The 12796-nt window shown below is 37.2% G+C and overlaps 1 protein-coding gene across 5 annotated transcripts in view; it reads left to right on the top strand.

Annotated features, from left to right (window-relative positions):
• SENP6 (SUMO specific peptidase 6) overlaps positions 1 to 12796 on the top strand; it is a 74334-nt gene that overhangs the window by 26660 nt on the left and 34878 nt on the right. For all 5 annotated transcript variants that reach the window (XM_015859044.2, XM_015859045.2, XM_015859046.2 and 2 more), the window contains exons 2-4: positions 4149 to 4242; positions 9684 to 9747; positions 11428 to 11570. In XM_015859044.2, the coding sequence (XP_015714530.1) occupies positions 4149 to 4242; positions 9684 to 9747; positions 11428 to 11570 (301 nt within the window). The remainder of the gene's footprint in view (positions 1 to 4148; positions 4243 to 9683; positions 9748 to 11427; positions 11571 to 12796) is intronic.

Here is a 12796-nt window from a genome sequence, read left to right as displayed (position 1 = left end):
CAAGGAATGCAACATCCATTGCTCTTCCCTAAACCAAAGAACCAGTAGTCTTGCTAGAGAATGCATAGAGTGCAGTCAGATAGTTGGACATAGTTGGTCCTTAGTGCATCCATGTTTTGTCTTACGGAGCTTTTTCCCTGCAGAATATGATCCATAATATTTGCCAGAGTAGAAGTAGACTGTAGTACCCCAGCTCATCATTGTTTTCTTACCAGAAAAGCCGTCAAAGAGATTGTAAAGAAAACATTTTATGTATTCCTAAGCTTTTGTGCTTTGTTAGTCCTTGTTGTGAGTGCTCAGAAAATGTCAGGCTGTTTGGTGACTGATGATACTGCAGCAGTGCTGTGTTGGCTATGCCAGTCATTCTACGCGATACTCTGTAGTGTAATGAACACAATGTATATGAAAATCGAGTGGGAAAGAATCTTTTATCAGGAAATGCAGGTGCTTTTTCTTTACTCAGCTGTGTATTTCTTATACACATAAATGTATAAATGCTTTTTTTTTGCTGTTTTATTTATTTTTAACTGGGAGTAGATTCTGTTTATCATTGGTTTTCTGTTGAAATACAATTCTTAGAACTTTGTGATTATTTTTTAACTGAGAAGTTAAATTACCTTCAAGTGAAACAAAATGTCCATGCTTGTGTCCTTTATGTATGTATCACACAGCTCTGCCATTGAGGTCTGTACTAAATGGAACTTCTCACTATCAATTTATAATCACCGTCTACTACTAGAAGTGATTTTTTTTGTTCTGTTTTGTTTTTTGTTTTTCCCATCTGCAGGTAATTTACGGAGAGGAAAGGTGAAGCATCTTTTAAACAGTAGATCTCTGAATGCCTAGCTATAAATTCATAGAATTGTGGGATCATAGAATCACTCAGGTTGGAAAAGGTGTTAAAGATCATACAGTCCAACCACAGTCTAACTGTACTGCCCTAACTCTAACAGCCCTCCGCTAAATCATGTCCCTGAGCACCACATCCAAACGGTTTTTAAACACATCCAGGAATGGTGACTTAGCCACCTCCCTGGGGAGCCTATTCCAGTGCTTTACAACCCCTTCTGTAAAGAAGTGTTTCTTGATAGCCAACCTAAACTTACCTTGGTGCAACTTGAGGCCGTTTCCCCTCATCCTGTCACCTGACATCAGTGAGAAGAGACCAACCCTGCTCTCACTGTAAGCACCTTTCAGATACTGGAAGAGAGCAATAAGGTCTCCCCTCAGCCTCCTCTTCCCCAAACTAAACAGCCCCATTTCCCTCAGTCTCTCCTTGTAGGACCTATTCTCCAAGCCCCTCACAAGCCTTGTTGCCCTTCTTTGGACCTGCTCCAGGACCTCAATGTCCTTTCAGTAATGAGTTGCCCAGAAATGAGCACAGTACTCGAGGTGAGGCTTCACCAATGCCAAGGGGCAGGATGACTTCCCTAGTCCTGCTCACCACACCATTCCCGATACAAGCCAGGATGCCTTTGGCCTTCTTGGCCACCTGGACATACTGCTGTCTTGTATTTAGCCAACTGCCCATCAGTACACCAGAGTTCCTTTCCATCAGGCAGCTGTCCCATTCAGGCCAGGCTGTGGTTCCATGCAGATGTTTTTGTTTGTTTCATTGGTGCTTAAAAGAGTGTCTGGTTCTGGATGTTTCTTTCTTCTGCTGTGCAGTTACAGCTCTGCTGTGATAGTGTGGTTGAACAGGTGGGAACTGTGCTGCCATATGCAGGGTGCGGGACAGGAGCAAGGATACCCAGCTTCTAGGAAGTGAGGGTGTACTTAAAGCTGTTCATGCAGTGCTTACTACAGAGTATGAAAATGCACCCTTGATGTGGTTAAATAGTTAATCTGTTACAGCTGATCATATTGAACCTGAAAGTTAAAAAGCTAGTTTGCATAGAAGCCTGAAGAGGACTATCTGATAGAATAATGAAACAACAGGGAAAGAAACACAATTGTAAATGGTCCTTGCATCAGATTTTTATGACTACTTGTACCTTCCTATCAATATATGCAGAGAATACATGAATAACGAATTTAAAAGCTCAGAAATATTCTTTTTAATTTCCTTAAATATGATTCTAGATGAAGAGAATGAGTCTGAGTGCATTGAAATTAAATGATGTATTTTTTTCTTTTGTTGAATGTTACAGTGTGTGCTGTTTGCAGCTGTGATGGTCTGAGCATTTGTAAGATAAGGCTTGCATTATTTAGACCTGTGTAACTGGGAGAAAGTATGGAAATATTGGGTTATTCTGGAATGCGTCCTTTGTCCTGAATGAAACGTTTGTTTGGTTTAGGTTTCTGTTTTGGGTTTTTCTTGGACACACAAAAATAGATGCAATCTCAGCAGATTAAAGACCTGTAAAGTGCCTCTATGTGCTGTAGTAGAAATGTTCAGTTTCTATTGACACATTCAGGAGGTGGTGGGAAGTTTTTTGAGCAGTCTGTTGATACGTAGGAAAAAGTTACTTTATGAGAAAAGTTAAAGTTATTCTTCGTGTGACCAATAAATGCACGACATCACATTTAGAACAATAAAAAATTAAAAGGTGCATTGTTCTGGTAAGCCATGATACAGATTCATATGGGATGATTGGTCCTAGAGCACAGAGCACAAGACTTAAAAATGAATCTTCCCAGATGCCATCTTCTGTTGCACCTCATTAAATATTTCTCACTTTACTGTTGTAGATGGGCAGTTCTGTATTAATTTTTATTATGATGATTTTATTTACTCTTTATTTATTTATTTGCATAATGAATAACTCTGTCATAGAGATCCATTGTGAATGTTTTTCTCGCTCAAGTTCAGGAATAACTTTAATAATACTTTTAGGAGGAGATTATTCACACAGAGGGTGGTGACGCACTGGAACAGGTTGCCCAAGGAGGTTGTGGATGCCCCATCCCTGGAGGCATTCAAGGCCAGGCTGGATGTGGCTCTGGGCAGCCTGGTCTGGTGGTTGGCAACCCTGCACATGGGAGTTCTCCATAGCAGTGAAAATAGCAATTCCAGGCATATTATTTATTACAAAAAGAATAAATAGCAAAACAAAAATGCCACATTGCTTCTGTGGAAATTCATGATACGCTTGAATGTATGATATCTTGAATGTTACCTGCAATAGCATGGGTTTCCATACTTCACCATCTCAAAAAGGAGATCAAAAAGCTGTTGCACACAAAAGTATCATAAATGGCTCAGGAAGTTCTTGGCACATGCAAATAGCTGGAAGCTGAGATTAAATGTGCTAAATCTTGCCTTTTGCAGTGTTCCTTCTTTCCTCTATAGGTCTTTTGTTGGTTACAATACTTTTCCTTTCCTTGCAAAGCATGAGGCTGCATTCATTATTTCTAAATGTACTGTAGAAAATGTAAAAACAGTAAGAAAAGGCGTCTTTAAACTGCACTCTAATCAATTCTGCTATAAAATTAGTCATACAGAATTTGTGCATGGCAGCTCTTAGTTGCAGTAATTGGGATCTGGGTGAATGGTGCCTTACCTTAATGAGTTGCTGCCTGCACGTTCTGAATCTCCTTCCCTTAGATAGCCACATGCTGTCTTATTAAAAAACTCCACACTTTTGGATATTGGAGGAGATAAATTTGAGGTCTGATGTAGTGTGACTATTCTCAGGAAGTCCAGGTTTTCACTCGTTTGTTTGATGGTAACCCTGAAATTTCAGTTTGTGGCAAACATGAATTAATGTCATTGTCGTGTGGTGGATTAAAAAAACATAATATGTTGAAGTTGTGCTTAGAGTAGTTCAAAACTGTTGCTTATGTCTGGAGAAAAGAAGCTTATCTGGACATTAGACCTGTAAGTAATTAATGTAAGGAGTCTTCATATCACAAAAGGAACCCTTAAATTTACAGGTATCAGTAAAACAATAAAACCCTCACTTCATAACCTTAACTTGTTACATTACTAATCAAAATGTTGACTGATAATTATTTGTATTTTTTTAAGAAAATTATTTGCCACTGCATTACCACATTTATTTGCTCAAACGATAGTTAAACATTGACATCAACAAAATAAAATGAATATATGGGGAAAATACATTCACCTGGTTTACTCCTCTAGATTGTATTAATTAATAACTCAACTTGAAACCAAGACTTACCTTAACTTGTTCTCATTTCAGCTTTGGATAGATCACAGTCCAAGAGAGATGGAGGTTTTAAAAATAATTGGAGCTTTGATCATGCAGAAGAAAGTGAAGGAGATGCAGAGAAAGAGTAAGGATGCTTTTATTTAGGCTATTGAAAGTATAATTGTATATTTACAAATAAATAATTTTTTGTAATTTATTAATAAGAAACATTATATAACATCTTAAAAATTCCAGTGATGAAGGGAAAATTATCCTGGTAGGAATGCTTATTTTAACTAGAGTTATGGTATAGAAAGTGCATTATATTGTACACTTAATTGTTGAAGTGGGATTCACATTTTGGAAGTGTTGAGACTGTCTTCAGAGCTACTGTAGAAGTCTGAAGAATGCAGGCAGGAAACGTGTTACATGCAAACTGAGGAAACAGTCATTTGAGCTTATAGTGCTGATATCACTCAGTACTTCACAGTTATGATTAAGGTATTTAAAAAACTAAGCTTAAAAGATTCTTTTTTCACCCTTGTGTTTATCGCACAATGTAAACTTAAGGCTATTTTTGTTCCCTTATCATTTGTTTCTTTACTTAATACGTTTTCATTTTTCCTATAAGTTAAATGCTATCTGTGTAGTTAGAATAAATCTCGTGCCCTGAACATTTTGTTGTAACTGGTATGTTTTCTCATTCAATAAGTATTCGTTTCTAAAAAAGAATCTAATAATTTGTTAAAAGAACAGCAAGTTTCACGTATGAAGAATGTGTTAATTTTCTTGGATATTTGAAGTTTAAATCTGTGAATTTAAAAAGCTGTAATTCTGTCATAAGGAAGAACTGTATCCAGTGGTTAAGTAGAGAAATATTTCTTACATGGGTCTGCAGGTTGACCTGTTTAATAATCTCAAGAGACTACTCTACTCATAGGGCGGTATTTTAGTAGGCAACACTCTGCCGAGTATTATGTGCAGAAAGGAGATAGGAAGGTAGTCACGTAACCACTTAGGCAGCAGCAGCAAGCTATACTGTAGACTTAACAAGATATTAAGAAATGTAGTGTTTCTGTCATTAGAATGAATACAGACATTCATTAATTGTGAGTTGAAACATTAAGATATGTCAGGAGAACTGCATCAGAAGTTAAAAAGAATTTTTGAAAGGTTTTCAAACTAAGGACATTTTAGTTATTTTAAATGAAACATGATTTCAAGTGCACAGTAATACGTTTCAAGTGCGATGGCAGCACAGGCAGTAGAGTTAGTATTTGCATTTTACTCGCCTTCAAAAATAGCTCTCATTTGTAAGCATCCCAGTTTTTTCTTGTAATCATTTACTGCTATTTTCCATCTCCAGTTGATGTTGACTTAACACAAAATGAGACGTGTGTGGAGTAATAATGCTTTTTATTTTAAAAAATGACATTTGAAAAACTGATTATTGAACATATGTTTTATATGGCGGCATTCCTGAATGATTTCTCACTCCTTCAAAATATTCTGTATGATAAAGCAGTTTTCCTCTAGCCAGTATTGAAGTGCTGGCTAGAAACACTAACAACATTAGTAGCTCTTTTCTGTATCTGAATTTTGCAAAACCTCATCTGGTAGTGAAGGTAAAAGAGGAGCTGAAAATTGATTTCAACTGCAGATCCTACCTTTTTTGCTCAGTCATCCTCTTATAAAGGATCTCCAGGCAACTGTATTTTTAAGCTGACCAAGTATTTATTTTTGTTTAAAAACAAACAAACTGTTTGATTGTTTTCTGCTTCTTTTTGTTTGTTTTATGATTGGCATTGTTTTTAAATTTTGCTTTTCTGGTATGTTTTTCCTTTGTGTAACATCTGTCAATGTTTGGTCACAATCTGTAGGAAGCGTCAGTTTGACAATAATTTGTCAGTTCTTTCTAAGCAACCTTTCACACTTAGACCATTTCCAAGGTTGGCAACTTCTTAACAGTTCTTATAATAGTTCCAGAGTGAAGCTTTGTTGTTCCCCCCAGGCCCTGTTTTGACCATGCTAAGCATGGAATCTTTGGATTCTTTTAATGTTGCATGTATTGGTTATGCTGATATTTACTGGCAATGCTGTTAGCTTACTGCATATCTGTAAGGAAAAAGCTGTAAATCTGAAACGAGCACCTAGACGTTTTTCTTGCTTGTTGAGACCCTGATGTTTCAGTGTCTGATCTTGTCACAGGTTTTTGCACTAGTAATGATAGTTTGTTTTGGACTAGCCCAAGAGTAGCATTCCAACACTTAGAACACAGATGTGACTTAAGAATACAGTGGATGGGATCTGTGCTGATATTGTTGGTTAATACTCAGTGTCGGCTTTGATTCTTTCATCAGTGAGATAACACAAAATATGTGGCTAAGGGCTTTATACCAAAGCAATTTTTAGTATACATGGAGTACTTTAAAAGTGTACCATTTAACTTACTGGGAGAGTTACATGGGTTGTGTCATCATGGTAAGATGCCAAGTAATGATCTCATATTCAGGAATACAGAGCCTCTATAAACTGAAGAGGATTTGGAAAAATAGCGCTATTGGCCCAGCATAGTGCATGCATTTTTAAAACGCTGCTAGAGGTAATATTTTGTTTGGAGCTGTAGTTAGAGAGCATGCAAATGGAGTTTGACAAGTTTCTTCTCCCAAAGTAAATGCCTGCAGAACACCTTCACCCAACTGAAACAATGAATCTGTGATAATGTACTAGATTTGATCTAGTTAGAGTGTTAGGACGATAGCAGATGACTTGAAACTTCTCTTGATTATACTTGGAGATCACACAGAAGCAGAGGAACCTTGATGTGGAATAATCAGGGGAAAAAGACCTGTTGGTCAGTTTAACACAAATCTGTGTAGACCTTCCAAGAATAAATGGTGAGAATTGTATTTATTTTGTGTAGCAGAAGACATTTTGTTTGCTCTATGGTATCCATTCTGAAGTACTATATTGATATTCTATGCTTTTGTTGCGACTGTTATAAAGTATTTAATCCTTCATAATAAGTTGATAAAGAATTTTTAGTTCAAAGCTACAATTCTTAAGTTCAGAGGTTTTATTTTTAATGCTATTCTTAGTTGGATGTCATTGTGAATATACTGATGCTTCTCTTATGCCTTTGATTACCAGGGCTTTTTTAGTGAGTCTGCTACCATGACATAATTCTAAAGAGTGTCTGTATGCAGTGTGCTGTGAGGGAGAATATGCCAATCTTTTGTTCTTGTATGGGAGAGCTTTCAAAAAGAAATTCTGGTTACATTTGAACAGGTCAGTTGATGGTTGTGTCAAACAAAACCAAAGAGTGGCTGTTAGGCCAGATGCTTGTGTGGCCATCTAGGCTGGATAAATGGCTTGGTAGAAACCTAATGTAGACCTATAAGGTGAAAGCAAAGAGGAATAGCCCAAGGTACCTGTATGTGCTGGGGGCTGCACAGCTGGAGAGCATCCTTGCAGAAACAGACCTGGGAATCCTGATAGACCCCAAGTTGTGCACTGGCCACCATTGAAAGCTAATGGCATCCTGGGCTGCGTTAGGCAAATTGTTGTCAGCAGGTGTAGGGAGGTGATTCTTTCCTTTTACTCAGCACTGCTGGCATCTCATCAGTGTCTAGAAATACCTGAAGTGCAAAGAGGATGGAGCCAGGATCTTTTCAGTGATGCTCAGGGACAGGCCTAAAGACAGCAGACAGAAACTGGAACACAGGAGGTTCTGAATAAAGCGCTTAGGAAGCACTTTTGTGCTGTGTGAATGATAAAATGCTGGCCCACTTTTTCCAGAGTCTGTCTAGTCTCCTCCTTGGTAATCTTCAGACACCTTCTGGATGTGTTCCTGTGCACCCTGTTCTGGTTGTCCCTGCGTGGGCAGGGATTGGGCCAGGTGGACCCAGAGATCTCTGCCATCCTTAGCCATTTTGGGATTCTACAGTTGATGAAAATGTTCTTGTAGCTCATTGGCACAACATCAGAAATCAACTTGTGAGGCTTGGAAGTATAAATATGTTCTATTAAACTGAGCTGCCTAATTGGCTATTGCATGATTCTTAATGGTTTTAAACAGTAAACAAATGGGAAGTGATTGAAGAGGAGTAGAACATCTTTTTTTCTTGTTCAGTGCCTGAATATTAGTGCATAATTTTGAATGACTTCTTGGAGTTTGCTCTGCTTACCTAAATTACATAGTTCTGTTTTTTCTTAATTTTTTTTATTATAAAGTATAATGTAGTTAGAAGCGATTGTTCTAATGTGAAAATATTCATCTGTGTTTCCCTGTTTAAAAAGAGGCAAAGTGTGAAGGCATAACCTCACAGTAGGACCACTGAGATTTCATTTTAGTAGCATTTAAATGTTGTCTGATATGTGAGAGTGCTGTGTATTTCTTTTCCTCTGTCTATATAAATTACACTTTTTAAGCAAGCAAGTGCAAGCATGTGATACATGAGCAAATAGACATTAGTCAGTTGCTGTGTGTTCTGCTCTCTGAAGAAACAGCCTTTCTTTCTGTTACTGTTGCTTATACTTTGCATTCCTTAAAATCTAAAAATATTGGTTCTTTGAAAACATCCAATTCCAAATATTTTTGTAGTCATGTCATCTTAGTTGCATCAGAAGAGTTAGACTTGCTCAGTCTGATTTAAGGATTTTTTTTTTCAATGTTACGTTCTTTTTGCAGTTTGTTACCTTCTTTTAACATGAAGGGTAGACATAGTCACTATGTACATGATAGTCAGTACGTCATAACTGCAGCCAAGAATATTTCCCCCTTCTCCATCGCTGTTTTTCATCCCCATGACAAGCTGTAGATGTTCTTTGAGCCTTTCGAAATATCTGCATCTATTCTTATGTGATTTCTGCCTGAATGTTCTTAATTAAGAACCACCCAAACTATGAAATTATAACTTGGATAAAAGTTGTTTTTTCTTGCAGCTGAGAGAGGAATAAATTTACCAGGGATGCTGTTGAACAGGTTGCTTCTTCTGGAGGCAAGAAATGTAGCCTAATCTAGCTGCTCTCCATTACAGCTTTTGAAGGCTATGGATGCTGAATTACTAAAGAAACATTTTAATGAATGGATGAGTCAAGCTGAATGTACTATTTTTAGGAGGACATAATTTGATAGTAGTTGCTGTGTGATAATATTTTGTTATACAAGTTGTTCTCCTGAAGCATTGTGAAGTTTGCCATTTTAAACCATTCTGTTAAGGAACAAAACAATGGTATGTTTTCTAGTTTAATACTTGACTCAGGGTTTATATAGAATGATTCATGATGTCAGTAAAATTACGATGACAGTAGTAAAGTTTCTCTGTTTTGAATTAATAATGTCCTTTAAGTTTGTTTTTCCAGGATTAGTTCAATGTACACTTCAAGTCTGAGTAGCCATAACATATTCTGATCATTATATTGCTGACTTTAACGTTCCTGTTGTTTTGGGCATGTGTTTGCATTTGTATTTAAGGATAAGGGGGAAAAATAATCTTTATATGGTTAAAATGTTTTGCTTATACTCTGCTGCTTTACAATGTTTGGTGTTTTTTTGTTTTTTTCTCCTACGCCTATCATCACTAGTGAGGCAAATCTGCTCAGCATAGATGACAGTGATGGGCCCTTCAGCCCAAATGAAGAAAGGAAGGTAAGTGCTCTGTTTATCTTACAGTGAAAAGGTATCTTCAAAGCTTGCTACTTTTTGAAACAGTGTTGCGTAGTCATTTGTCCTGTGTTACAAAATGAAAGTTTGAGTCGATTTGGCAGCCTGTGTGCTGAACTTGTTTATCCGCATGCTCTTAATGTTTCCTCTTCAGCCTAGAGATCCTCAGTTGGAGAGTGTTCTCAAAACATTAGCATAACTAATCTTATGTTTAAATGGTTTGCATTAATGAGCCCATTTTAATTTGGAAATATTCATCATTATATCCCATAATCACTTAATGTCAAATTCCCAGTTTTATATGTGTACATGTGTATATAGGCAGAACTCTGTTTTTTTGTGTTTTTTGATATAGCTTATTACTGCAGAGATGCTTCAAGATGCTTTGAAAGTATGACTGCTTTATTTAGCAAGGAATCCCACTAATTAAGAGTGTTTTACTACATTTACAGAAAATAAACTATTTCAGGAATTAGAGTTTATTTTACATTTATTGGTTCTGTGTGACAGATGCAAATTTAAAGTGCACACTTGCAGCCCAAAAGGTCAACTGTGTTCTGGGCTTCATTAAAAGAGCAGCAGGGAGAGGGAGGTGATTGTTCCCCCTCTACTTATCTTTTGTGAGGCCCCATCTGGTGTACTGTGTCCAGGCTTTGGAACCCCCAGTACAAGAATGATGCAGAACTCTTGGAATGAGTCTAGTAGAGGGCCACTGAGATGATCAGAGGGCTGGAGCATCTCTCCTATGAAGAACGGTTGAGGGAACTGGGCTTTCATTTAGCTTGGAGAAGAGAAGGATCTGGGAAGACCTCACTGGGGCCTTCCAGTACTTGAAGAGGTCGTATAAACAGGAGGGCAAATGGCTGTTTTTGAGGGTAGACAGTGATAAGACAAGGGGAAATGGTCAGACAGGAGAGGTTTAGGTCAGGTACTAGGAGGAAGTTTTTCACACAGAGGGTGGTGACACACTGGAACAGGTTGCCCAAGGAGGTTGTGGATGCCCCATCCCTGAAGGCATTCAAGGCCAGGCTGGATGTGGCTCTGGGCAGCCTGGTCTGGTGTCTGGAGACCCTGCACATAGCAGGGGGTTTGAAACTAGGTGATCATTGTGGTCCATTTCAACACAGGCCATTCTGTGTTTCTGTGAAATTTGAAGGTGATTGAACCCAATGACTTCCCTTGTCCTTGGAATGGCAAACTGTCTGGAGAAGTAATTTTGTTCTGTTTATTCCATTGAATTTCAGTTTTCTCAAAACATGCCTTTCCCATTATTGTGCATCTAAAAGGTATCTAAAATGTGGGTACAACTTTGGTACCAGCATTCTAGTTATAGAGCAGGTTAGTTTTGTTATGTATATGTTTTTAATATTTATCTGAGAGGCATAAAGCTGTTTCACATATAAAATATTTAATAGACTGTCTGGAAAGGAAAAATAAGAGGGTTTTTGGTAGAATTCTGTTCCCTAGTACATGGAGGAGAACTCTGCTATCAGTCTTGTTTGTACAGTGAACTTTAGAAGGATTTCTAGGCTTCTGGGTAGATTATACATAAAATTTTGTGTCAAAGCAATCTGAAAACGAAGCCAAAGTTGTACTTCTATAAATATATTTTTGTTTTTACTTGTTATAGAAGTATTGTAATGCACATGAATTCTATTGTTACAGTCCTTTCGTTGTCGGCCTGGAGCTGTCGGCATCGGTGGTGATTCCATAAAAACATACGCAAGGCGTGGCAAAGCTGCAAGCTTGAGACCTTTTAAAGGGAATGCAATTGGCCTCAACATGATGGGAAATAGCAAGAAACTGAGGTACTGCTTTGAGTTTTCTGTGTACTTAACTACTTAATAATTATTAAAAAATCAGTGATAAATGAAGACAATTAATATTACGATTATCTGCTGTGCATATAAGGAAACTGCACTGTTCTGCACTTCTGAGCAAAGACAGAAGAGTAGATTGTTAAGGTCTATGTTATTCCAAAATCTTAGTAAAGCATACTAGTAAAATAGTGAAAAAATAGTAAAATAAAGTGAGAGCTTTTGCATTTGTTGGTGCTTTGCTGGTGTTGTCTGTGAGAGCTACTGTTTTCTTCTATACAGTGCTGACAGAAGAGTATTTCTAATGTCTCATAAGACTGATCTCTTAATTTAGTGTGTAACAGAAAGTTATACATTCATATAATTTCTCTAGGAAAATTTCATATTGCTGGATTACTCCTGGCTTAGTTAGTTCTGCAGGAATGATTAGATCTTTATCTAGCTATAACTTGGCAGTCATCAGATAGTTATTGCATATCATGTAAGGAGTAGCATCATTGGTTGGTGGGGCTTATGACAGAATCACTTCAGAAAGAAAATCCTAGATTTGTAGTGTGATGTGTGTCCTCTCCTGCTCTTCAGTCTTTGAACCTGTTGTATAGGGAACAAATCCTGAATTTCCACTCTGAACTGATCCTTCAGATTCTTATTGAATTATACATGAATACATGAATTGTAGATAACTTTTGGCAAAATAAAGGCTTTTTGTTTTAACATTGTAATTGTAACCTATTCACGTATGTTGATCTATCTTGTTGAAGTTCAACTAGATGGTGACAGTTTACACAGTATCTTAACCAGTTGTTGTGCAACTCCCTAATTTAGTTCTTCTGTGGCATGTGTATGGTTTTAAATTCATTTATTATTTTTTTATCAAAGAAAATACTAATTAAGAAAAAAACAATTCCTGGAGATCCTGAAGTTTCTTCTATAACGGAAATTTAAAAAAAAAAAATGCATGTGGGTAAATAGTTGCTGAGGTGCTAAGCATTTAATTCCGATGAATTCAGAAAACTCAACTAAAAAGAAGTTAAATCTGTTGAATTTCTGTCACCTTAGTGAAAGATCCCATCTTCCACTTTGAAAGCAGGCAACCACCTTTTGTCTTTTACTGCTGAGCTGCAGGCTGAAGTTACATGGAAAGTATAAATATACACCTTAATAAACTGTCATTAATAGACAAATTCATTAGGAAAGAATGGAGAGGAGACCATTGT

Source organism: Coturnix japonica, chromosome 3, assembly GCF_001577835.2.
Source record: "Coturnix japonica isolate 7356 chromosome 3, Coturnix japonica 2.1, whole genome shotgun sequence".
NCBI lineage: Eukaryota > Metazoa > Chordata > Aves > Galliformes > Phasianidae > Coturnix > Coturnix japonica.
The sequence above is the reverse complement of the archived record's forward strand: the minus strand, read 5'-3'. Positions and strand labels throughout refer to the sequence as shown.